Raw genomic sequence first — 12,067 nt, forward strand, 5'->3', positions numbered from 1 at the left:
GTCCATCGATTCTGCTGAAAATATTGCCTTCGTTCTAGTTCAGAATAACATTTCCATTTCACACACCGGCCAGAATGTTTTTCATTATACAGGGAAATAATGAATAATCTGGGAATAAAAACAAGGCGGGTGATCCAATCAGATGGCACTATAAAATGTGAGAAAGAAACTTGAACAGTTTACAGCAATTATCGGAGCGCTAGGCTGTTGAAATCATCTTGAGACATCAGTTTTATATTTATACTTAATTATGTTTGTGATCTGTTATTATACGGCAGTGAGTGCCAGTAGAGAAGCTGAGTGTGATGTCATTCATTCACAAAGATTACAGTTTATGGTCATAAGATGGCTACAAGAGCATAGTGGTTATGTTTATGAATTAGGAATCCATTTCGGAGCACTGCCAACTAGTTCCCACTTAGTTCAGATGCCGTGCACTCTTCCTATCCTTGCCTTTGACTCAAAGTTTAAAAAACCTAGTTGCGTATTTGTAATTTGTGGTCATGCTGTGTCCTGTAATGATTCTCTTAACATGGATGTAGTCTGATTACTCCAACAGTTATATAACATAACGCACAAGAGATTGGTAGTTCGTAAGAGTGCTGTAAGTTAATTCCAGTATTGGTTTGCTGTTTTCATTTTCTTCAAAACACAGCAGACTTTTGTTTTCTGGTAAATAAGCACTCAAAATTCTATTTTTTTTTATTAAGTTCCCTTGCCAATGTTCTTTTTCCTGAAGGTGTCTTCTGATGCATAGTCCCAGTTGATTATCCAACTTAGTGAGGCATCACACCTTATGTTATCCCATTAGCACGCGCACATGCACTTTCACCAGAGGTCACTGGATATTGGTCACAAGTGGAAACCCTGCAGTTTTTTCCGTACCTAACGCAGAGATACTGAGGCCAGTGGGAGCACCTTGTTGTTAGTCTAACTGAGGTTAGTTAACTCATAGAGTCTGATAATTCAACCTAAGATCATCTTGTCTGTGTGCAACTTAGCTCCCGTTAAATAAATGTGTGGACCCATTGAGAGAACCGCCAGTACACTTCAAAAAAAAGGGTGTTATTTTCTCCAAGTACTGTGTACACGTCTGGGCACCGCACTTTAGGAAGGATACAGTGGCCTTGGAAAGAGTGCAGTGCAGATTGACCAGAAAGCTACAATGGCTCTGAAGGTTAAATTTGATGCTTGTATTCCCTGGAATATAAAAGGTTAAAGGATAATTTAAGGTGTTTAGGAGTTTGGAAAATAATGAGAGATTGGACAGAGAGAGACTTTCTTTCTGTAAGTGGAGGAGCCGAGGACAAGGGATCATAACTTTAAAATCAGAACCAAGCTATTCAGGAGAGAAGTGCATTCACACACAGGTTGATAAAAGTCTGGAACTCTCCCACAAAAAGCAGTGGGTGCTAATTCAATGTGAGATTGATAGATTTTTCCTAGGCAAGAGTATTGAGGAATATGTCATAGAGGTCTACAGCACAGAAAAAGGCCCTTCGGCCCATCAAGTCTGCGCCGGTCAAACAAGTACCTAACTACTCTAATCCCATTTTCCAGCACTAGGCCCATTGCCTTGTATGCCATGGCATCGCAAGTGCACATCCAAATACTTCTTAAATGTTATGAGAGTTTCTGCCTCTACCACCCTTTCAGGCAGTGAGTTCCAGTGGCTAAGGTTGGTAGATGGAGTTAAGATTACAGATCAGTCATGATCTTTCTGAATGGTAGAAGAGGTTCAGTGTGCTGAATGACCTACTCCTGTTCCTATGTTCCTCATTGACAACCCATGATGAAAGCTGTACATTGCAGTAATTGTTTTATCATATTTTAAATTGTAGAGAAAATGGGGATCCTGAAATACTAATTGAACAATTTCAGACCCTATTTGCCATTGAGAAACAGCTGTAAAAGTACTAAACCTCATATCATTGTTACACAGCTGTGCATGGCCTGTGTGGATGTTGTCCCTTTGCTGCATGGGGATGTCAAAATGCACACTTAGTTAACCATAAAATAATAGTGTAATGCAGTACGGTGGGAAGGCATTTATCCCATCGTGCCAATGCCTGCCCTTTGAAAGATCTAATAACAAGCAGTTTTAAATTCAGTCTTCCCACTTATCCCATAATAGTTCTTTCACAAAACATTCTGCACCATGTTATACTTTACCACTAACTCCATTTAGACACTTCAACATTAAGCAGATTTCAATTTTACTTCTGGCCAAAGATGCAAGACTGGATAACACCAGCTGACTTACAATTTTAGTGGTAAATAAGGCCACGCAGTTAGTAATATGTACTTTTGCATCCTTTGATCTTGACTTAACTGTATAGAACAACTATTAAAGCGAGATTTCCTTAGTGAGTTGTCACATCTCTCACAAGTCAATAATGTATTGATGATCTCGTGGCTGTATTGCACTTCCAGCTGTCAGTTTTTCCATTATAAATTTCAATGCCACATTTGATATTGGAAAATATCTAGCCCAGCATGTCACACTTTAACTGCATCCTTCTGCTCAGGGAAATGGTGCAGAATGGCCACTGGTGGGACGGCAGAAGTGGACAAATGCACATGGGCGGATTCAATTATAAGTGCAGACATAAGACTTTGAAATGCACCTGTAAAATAGGCACAAAGTGCATGAATTTTAAAATGAAGCCTAAATTGAGGCATGATAAGGCCCTATATAAAAGTTCCAGTTCTCTCGAAAACTATATACATCCAATATCCAGTGTTGCCTGGTGCCCGTCTCCATCAAAATGCCTGGCAATCCATTGAATGATTATCTACTGTCCAAAAACAGCCTATTATAAGTTGGAAATTTCCAATTTGGAGGAGCCAAATAATGGAGCCACTTAAACCCTTGTTTAGATAAATTCACCTTTGTCATGAACGCCCAGGCAAAAATCAATGTGAAGTATTTTAGCACAGACTTGGCGTACTCATTAGGCAAAAACTATATTTTTAAATCTTTTTGTTTGACGGGAATTCTCTTAATACTTTTGATTTATTTTTTTATGGCGATGTGTTTGTTTTATTATCCTGGAATGTGAATCATGTATGCTTTTATTTTATTTCTTCAGTTCTACTTTTTACTTTATTTACCTCCATTGTCACTAGGTTACAGTACGGCCTGGACTCTGCTGATCAGCTGGCAGATGAGCACGATCTGATCGCAGTCTATGTGAGCCGACTGCAGAACGGCACACGGTTAGTGTTTGTTGAGTTCCACATAGAGCTGTACTGGGGAAATAAGCCTCTGAAATGTTTTTAAACATTACCTGTGCAATCCTCTTGGAATGACTGGAATGCCTCGCTCAGGGTGGGGCGGTGCGGGGAGGATGAGAAAACTATCTGAGTTCACCTTGTGCCCTGTAAGTTCTGGGACTGTTGCATTCCTGATTAAGAATCCATGGTGTGCTAGTACCATTGGTATAGGAGTTCTTTACTGTATTTTTTTTTGTATGTAAACAGGGTGCTACTAGAAAATTTTGATCAGGGCAAAAATCTCTCTACGTTGAGGCTGGTAGTTGCTAAGGCCTTGCTTTTTGATTGCGCTGCTCCAAAATGCACGTCTTGTCAGTCACAATGGCTTATTGATCAATTTTATGAGGTTCTGTGTAAGGAGCCCTAAAATCATCCATCACCTCGCAAGATATTCATAAATTATTCTTGTTTCTTATTTAGGACTCTCAAAATTCCACAACCCTCCAATGTGATGTCTAAACCTTCTAGGGAGATGTTGCATTAAGTGTATTTTTGAGTCAGGTTCATTGGCACTTAATCTTTCCCAGCATCAACAAATGGACATCAGCACTTGTTCTGTTTTAGACGCTTGATCTTATTTTCAGCCTTGCAATGCCATGCTGGAGAATAATGATGGGTGTGTTACAGAAGGGTTCTCAGAACTGGTTGATTAAGTCATTTATCAGCCATTTTTAGAGCTTCTTCACAAGAGTGCATGGAGTTCAAATAATACTCAGTCCTTCAGACATAAAATAGACAGTATCAGCAAAATGACTCTACAACACATGCTAGTTTCCTTCAATAAAAATTTCACCACTTTTTAGCTGTCTTGTTTGTTTTTCAATCTAGTTGCTGTTTTCCATTTTTGAAATCAAACAAAGCTTTTAGTGGTATCACACTACATGTTCACCATGTCCTGCTCCCTATGTGAGAACCAGAAGTGATGCTGACTTTTTGTTGCATTTGTTACACTAGAGCAGTGTGGTTCAAGTGAGAGGTTCATTAAACACCATTTCATAGGGTGTTTGTGGAAAATGATGCTTTGGTTTCCTGTGATAATATGAGGGACTCTGCACATGCACAAGGAGAGCAGGCAATTCAGCATGTACAGACTGTTTTAATCCAGATGTTCATATTTTAACTCTACATAGCAGCGCAAATGTATCAGCCAGTGGGGGGAGGAAAAGGATTGGACTTTTGCTGGCATGTAAGTCAGTTTGTCTTCATGATGATGTTAACTTCTAGCCCCAGTTGTTAAATTAGAGGCAGCACACTAATACATCAGTGTCTGTCTGTATATTAAAGGCGGGTGAACCTCATTGGGGAATGGGATATACATGTTTGATACGATGAATTTCACTCACATTGATGCTGCTACAGTGCTTCAGCTCCACTTCAGCAATCAACACACCAAATAGAATGTGGAACTCTATAGCCAACAGAGTGGAATATAAATTCGAGGAAGTGGGGAAGCCAGCTTCATGGTACTCTGGCTAGATAACATTTTGTGTACTCTGACCACAAGACTGATCCCGAGCGTACTGGAGGTCTGATGTATGGAGGATACACAGGAGAAATTTTTGCTTTTTGTCCAAGACATGGTGATCTTCCGGAGACATATATGATGGTTATGGAAATAATAAACCTGAAATATTACTTCAAAATGATTTGCAGAAGTATAAAACAAAGGTACATAGGTTCAAATAAATAAATGACAATGTTAGGGTTAATATCAGCAAAGTTTCATTCACACAAAGCTTAATTCATGTGCAGATTAGCACGTTGGCTGCAGGAACCCCGGAATTATTTCAGAGACAGTTGGGCCTGGCAGTGGATGTTAAACTTCTTATAACCAGTTGGTGAAGGAAGAGACCAGAAGTCAATCTTTAGACCTCAGTTTTAGATTTATTCACGGTGAGACATTACAAATGCCTTGCTCCTAACCCCAACAAGCCATCACCAGTGCCAGTAAGTGTCTCTTTACATGTGCACAAGTCATTATTCAATGAGTGCCCTCACCTGCAGTCACTTAGCTGTAATTTATACAAATATGATTCCCTTTTTTTCAAACGCAGCTTAAATAATATTTACAAACAATATTTTAAAACAAATCAAAGAAGAAAAAATGATTTTCCATGTCCTCTGTAAGGCATTACATTACAGGATAATCTTTGGTACACGCATTCCTTTTCATGAAACAATTAATTGATTTCTTGCATCAAGCCACTTTATCTTGAAGATTTTCTTTTATTTTGAGACATTTGTTTCACGCTTGAAAGATCAATCCTTAATTTTTTTTCACTTATACTTTTTATAGAGTGAATGGTATCCCACAAGCAACAACTATCTATGTAACATTCAGCGGGCAAACTGTTCTCCGTACACCCTTGGTATAGAATTTCCCTTAAAATATTTGGCAAATAGAATCCTGTGTTCACTGCTTCCACAGAAGCCAGTGTTTCTGCATCTAAAGTATTTTTAATAATCCTTTTAATTCTCTTAGCTTCTCAGGCTAAAGGGCAACATTTCCTATTTTCACCCATCAAAAATATTATAAAATCCACTGCACTCGAATATCAATCAGGGAGATTGGCATGAGAAGCATCACTAAAAATAACTAATCTCATGTCCTTTGGGTCACCCAAGGATGAAAACTTAAGTACACATTTCTCCATATTTATTTTCCTCCATCTTTATTTTTTGTCTTATTTGCCCTTAAAACACCCTCGACTTTTGGTTGCTTCATCATAGTTCCAATCCATCAAAACCAGCGTCCAGTCTTGTCTGGGTGCATAATCCATTCAACTGACCAATCCAAGCTTCAGAACTGCTCTGTTTCTTCTTTAGATGTGATATCATCTTTCTATGATGACCCTGCATGATTAACAGGGATGGACACTTTCTAAGTAGGATTGCTGATTCAAATATACTCCAGACCTATTCTGCTTAAAGGCTAACCAATGTATTTAAAAGCACCTGAAGCTTGACTTTAAATTTCACGTTAATCTTATTAATAACACACTTCTCAAAATCCACAGCACTACCCCATAAGAAATCATCAGCATGCACTATGAAGGTGCCTGGAACTTTCCCTTTTGGATACCGTAAAACATTGCGTGATTTGCTGCTCTTAGTTAAACACAGCCTATTTTCAGCAAAACAAATCTCACTGAAAAATACCACACACGAGGCATCATTCAGGCCATAAAAGCATTTATTTAGTTTCCATAATTTCCCTTCTGCATCGCTTGCCTCTTTCAGGCCGTTTCAGAAACACTTTCCTCTGAAATTTTTCACCCTGCAGAATGTGGCTTTTATGTCAATTGATCTACACTCCCGCAAATATACGGCCACCAGACTTTCAGGATCACTTTTCCTGCTGTGGGCAAATTGACTCTAACATCTTTATCGCCCAGTTGCTCTTCAGAACCTCGAGTAATTAGCCTCGCTTTAACCTTAAGTCCTATCTGTATGGACCTATTCCATGCAAATCCATCTATGCAACAAGGCTGGTTGTCCCCTTTCAGTACTTTGCAATTTGCCCCTGTCTGTGATGCATACAGGAGGACAGGTAGCACTGCAGCCCTGTAAATCATAAGCTTGGGGCCAGGTTTGAGGTCTTTGTCACCAAACACTCCTTTCCTGAGATGGCCAAAGGCTGTCCAGGCACACTGGAGGTCATGCTGAATTTCATCACTGATGTCTGTCCTTGCTGGGAGGAGTCTTCTAAGGTATGAGAAATGACCAACGTTGTCCAATGGCTGATCGTGGATCTTGATAGTCAGGGGTGGGGGCAGGGTTGCGTAGCTGGAGCAGGCAGGTAGAGGATACTTATCTTCCGGAGGCTTAGCCTACGGCCCATTCTTTCATCCGCCTCCATGAATGCATCGATGATAGAGGTGGAGCTCTGCCTCTGAGTGTGCGCATACCCAAACATCATCAGCGTACTGCAGCTCAGTGACAGAGGTTGGGGTGATCCTGGTTCTGGGATGGAGGCATCATCATTGAGTAGTTTCCTGCTTGTCCTGTAGAGTAGCACCACTGTGGCGGGGAGCCTCAAGGAGATAGGGTGGACTGTTGAAGGAAAAGAACATTGGTGTGATGACACAACCTTGCTTGACCCCAGTTTGTATTCATATTGGGTCTGTGGCATATTTTGTTAGTAAGGCTCACATCTTGCATGTCTTCATGGTCAGAATCTTCAGGTCGGCGAGCAACCTTAAGGCTGGTGGGCAGGTGAAGAGCCCAGGCGGCCTTCACATTTGTCATGAAACCTCATCCGCGGGCACCCGCTCCTGCCCCCGCCCAACATCCCCGACAGGGAGAAAATTCTCCCCTTTAAACCCCTGGAGAAACATCACCAGCAATGCCTCCGCCAAATCCTGCAAATTCAATGGTAGGATAGGCGCTGCAGTATCCGTGTCCTCCCTCAGGCCTACGTCCTCAGTATCGAGTCACTGGTTATGGTTAATCAGCTACATTGGGCGGGCCCCGTCATCCGCATGCCTGACACAAAACTCCCAAAACAAGCCCTATACTTCCAGCTTCATCACAGCAAGCATTACTGGGTGGGCAGAGGAATCGTTTCAGGGACATCCTCAAGGTCTCCCTGAAAAAAATGCAACATCCCTACCGGTTTGTGGGAACCTCTTGTTTGAGACCACCCCAACTGGAGAAGAAACATTTGCGAAGCTTCCAACCATTTCGAACATCTCCAATAGGCCCAGTTGGAGGTCACACACAAACATTAGACAACAGAGGTTGGGGTGATCCTGGTCCTGGGATGGAGGCATCCTAGGTTGAGTAGTTTCCTGCTTGTCCTGTAGAGCAGCACCACTCTGGCGGGGAGCCTCAAGGAGATAGGGTGGACTGTTGAAGGAAAAGAACGTTGGTGTGATGACACAACCTTGCTTGACCCCAGTTTGCATTCATATTGGGTCTGTGGCATATCTGTTGGTAAGGATCACAGCTTGCATGTAGACACCTTGGCCAGAATCTTCAGGTCGGTGGGCAGGTGAAGAGCGAGGGCGGCCTTCACATTTGTCATGAAACCTCATCCGCGGGCGCCCGCTCCCGCCCCCGCCCAACATCCCCGACAGGGAGAAAATTCTCCCCTTTAAACCCCTGGAGAAACAGGGAGGAGCGTACCAAAACCCGAGCATCCAACCCACCCGCCTCATCAAACACTAGCTGCCCTGCCTTGGCAACATGTGTGGATTCAGCATTGGACTCTTTAGTCACCTCAGGACCTACAGTCCCATCGTGGAAGAAATTCATCCTCGCTCCTAAGGGACTGCCTAAGAAGAAGATGTCAACTTTGGAATAAACAGCAAATTCCTTTCAACTATATAAGCAAAAACTTCTGTTTTGCTTTGCTTATTAGTTTGCCCTCTAGTTTATTGACAGCCACCAAAACTTCACGGTCACAAGGACTTCTGCTTCTAGTCCTATCTTAAGATTGCTCTGTACTCTCCTTTCATTGTACAACCCTTCGAGCTGTGACCTCTGCTTGCACTTCAGTGATGTTCAGTACTAGGTTTTGTTAATTGGGGTACAATAATGCCTTGATTGTGTAAGCTGCAGATTCACTGACTTTCCAAAAGCAATTGCTTTACCATGCTCCATGTCCAGTTTCATTTGTGCTCTTTTGATGGAAGGCATGCTTAACAGGAAAGGTATCGCGCTAGAGACTACATTCAGTACTAATAAAGTGGCTTATTCCAGCTATTTTGCACAGAATCATCACTTTTTAATGACCTCAATGTGTTGTCATCCCCGAACCGACAACAAGTAGAATTTTCACACTCTCTGACCTTACATTGATCCTCACTACTGAGTGAATCTAATAACATTTTAGCCAATCTCTTCCACACACTGTTGAGATGCAACCACAATCTAACACTGCACAGCTAAATGAATCCACAACTAATACACTCATCACCGGGTTAAGCTTCTTGTGACTAGTACAATTGCTTCAGACTAATCATTACCATCCTCTTCAGCCTCTGAATTCTGTGTCGTGCATCACTGAGAGAACTCTGCTGTTCCACTTCATCACATCCTGATATTTTGAGTCAGACCTGAAGAACCTATTAACTGTTCCCCAGACATTCCTGGGGTTCCTTCACCCATTGTCGCTGCTTTAATCCTGCCCATCTGCTGTGGTGCCAGATATGCTAAAAGTGCCTTCATCCTCACTCCTTCTGTCTGTAACTCCTCCTTTTATACTGGGGCCTGCAACCAGTATCTGTACAATCTCGAAATGCCGTAATCCTCGAGTCCTCCATCCTTTGTGAGACTGCAGAATATCCCATTTGTGTCAGCAAGGCTGCAGGAAATGACTGCTTCCCCAGGAATATTTCCAAGGCTGCAGACATCTGCTGCGAAAGGGAATCTCTTTCTGAGAACCGAACCCCAGTTAAGACCAGGAGCCTGTCCATATGCACAATCCATTAATTTAAATTGAAGCGCTGAACGAAGAATCTCCAGATTGAACTTCTGCTACCTTATATAAAGTTTGTTAAAGTCCATGATATATTCCTTCATAGAATGACTGTCCGTCTTTGAAAATCTATCAAAGTTTGACTATCCCTTGTGGGCATCTGAAAGATCATCTCTCTGGTAAATTTCATCCATTAAACTAAAGAAAAGAGCCAGAACCTTCCTCAATATCCAACAGATGGGATTCCAGCTCACAAAATACTTAGCTTCTGATTTTGCTTTTGTAAGGAAACAACAATGCCAAGGCCGTACCTTGGAGTGGGTTTTACGTTAACCCCCCAGCAACTTTTAACGTGGGGGGTGGTGGGAAGGGGATGGAAGTGGGGGGTGGGACCCTCGTAAAATTCAGCACCTTGTTTCTTCTTTTGTAGGGATGTAACCAGTGTCCACAGTCCTACTTCAAACTTGCATTGGTCGTAAGATTCAGACTCTGATGACACTGGCAGGCAATCGTACCTTGACAATTTAATTTTGCTCCCAGCCATTCTGCACAAAAGCTACTCTGATTGTAATCTTCTGTCTTAAAAAAAAAATGGTTAGTTTCCAATCGTCATCTTTAGGTAATCATTCTCTGCTACCATGTTCAACTTCTTATAGCCACAAAGTGAAGGAGGAAACCAGAAGTCAAAATTTTTACTCAGTTTTAGATTGTTCACAAGGTGAGTCTCGCTCCTAACCCTATGATCCCCACCAGTGTCATAAGTGTCTTTTGATACTCTTTTGAGTGTACTAAATGAACAAATTAAACTAATTAACAGATGAGCCACCCTTTAAAGGGGAGTGTCTCTTTATAACTCTTGTAGAGTTAAAACAATAGTGTCTCTTTATATATGCACAAATCATTATCCAATGAGTGCCCCCCCCCCCCATCTGTAGACACTTGACCTTAATTTATACAATTAACAGTGGAGAGACTTGGAAATCTTTGTAGATAGGTGGATTTAGATGCATCAAACAGCCTGCTTCGTCTGTAATCATCCTGTGATCTTGTGCTGCAGGTAGTGTGAAGTATTCCATTCCATATAATCTGCCCCATCCCCTTCTCCTAGTCACTCATTGCCACCACGTTCCATATTGTCTCTATCAGTCATTTTCTTGAATGCAAAATACTGTGTGGATGAAAGAAGTCTGATATAGCAACAGAAAATGCTGGAAATACTTTCAGGTCTAGCCACATATATGGAGAGGCAAACAGTGTCAAGGCTTCAGGTTGATGATGACCTGAAACATTAATTCTGTTTGTTTCTCCACAGACGCTACTAGACCTGCTGAGTGTTTCCAACATTTTCTGTTCATAAACCAGTTTTTAAGTGATTTTTCTGCACTGGTAATTTCAGCAGAAAACTCCGCAGTGAAGTGTTGTATTCTATTTATTAATCAATAAAAGGTTATGTGATCTGTTTCTGAGACTCCTTTTACTAGCATTCAGTATGAGCTCTGAGGGAAAACAAGGAGATTTCATTTCACCACAGTAGTTTAAAAATTAATTCTGACACCTCACGTCACAAAAAAAACGTGTGTTTTGTTCATTCGTGGCGTGTTTACTTTCTGTTGGACGTTTGAGACGTTTAGAGACGCACATTTCTTATTTGGTGTGAAATTCCTGCTCAACAGTGGCTGTGGTACCTTTCAGCCGGCAGAAAATAATCGTGGTTTATGTAGTTAAAAACAACAGCAAAATCTTTAATTTAAAAAAAAAAGCCACCAGCTACTTCAGTTCTTACACAGCAATTCAAAAGGTCTCATTAAATCATGTGAACTGTGGCGGGATTATAGCAGTTTCAGAGGCAGGAGTCGGCACTCATTTCAAGCATGATTAATTGAGGCTTCCAGACGTGCAGCGGAATTAAAATAAAGAAAAAAATATTCGATTTAAATCCCACTTTTTCTGCCAATGTTTGTTCTTCTTGAATGAATAAATAGATTCCAAAGAATACTTGGTACCAGCTCAGCTGAGCTGAAGAAACAGGCCATCAGATTTATGTAACATCGAGATGTATTTTAAAAGGTACCTTATATTTGCAATGCACAACAGAACGGCACACAATTTATAACAATTTAAAGATGGTAATATATGAAAATATGCATAGCCATTATGGCTTTTGCAGCATAGAGTGTTTTTTGTGAAGTTTGCTGGGTCTTTTTTACCATGAGGTTTTACATTATTTGTTGCAAACAGTATCCTTGATTTTTAACAATTCTACCTAAATTGCGTTTGATTTATCGTGACATGACATGGACAGAAATCAAAATGGTTGTTCTCGCTCTGTGGAGTTGGGGCCCTGAGAAAATATATTAGCATTAGATGAGG

General features: G+C 41.1%; 1 protein-coding gene across 6 annotated transcripts in view; it reads left to right on the forward strand.

Moving 5' to 3' along the window:
• Positions 1-12,067, forward strand: part of dtnba (dystrobrevin, beta a) — a 461,468-nt gene that overhangs the window by 326,270 nt on the left and 123,131 nt on the right. For all 6 annotated transcript variants that reach the window (XM_078541481.1, XM_078541476.1, XM_078541482.1 and 3 more), the window contains exon 11: positions 3,130-3,219. In XM_078541481.1, the coding sequence (XP_078397607.1) occupies positions 3,130-3,219 (90 nt within the window). The remainder of the gene's footprint in view (positions 1-3,129; positions 3,220-12,067) is intronic.

The sequence above is a fragment of the Cetorhinus maximus genome, chromosome 5 (assembly GCF_964194155.1).
Source record: "Cetorhinus maximus chromosome 5, sCetMax3.hap1.1, whole genome shotgun sequence".
NCBI lineage: Eukaryota > Metazoa > Chordata > Chondrichthyes > Lamniformes > Cetorhinidae > Cetorhinus > Cetorhinus maximus.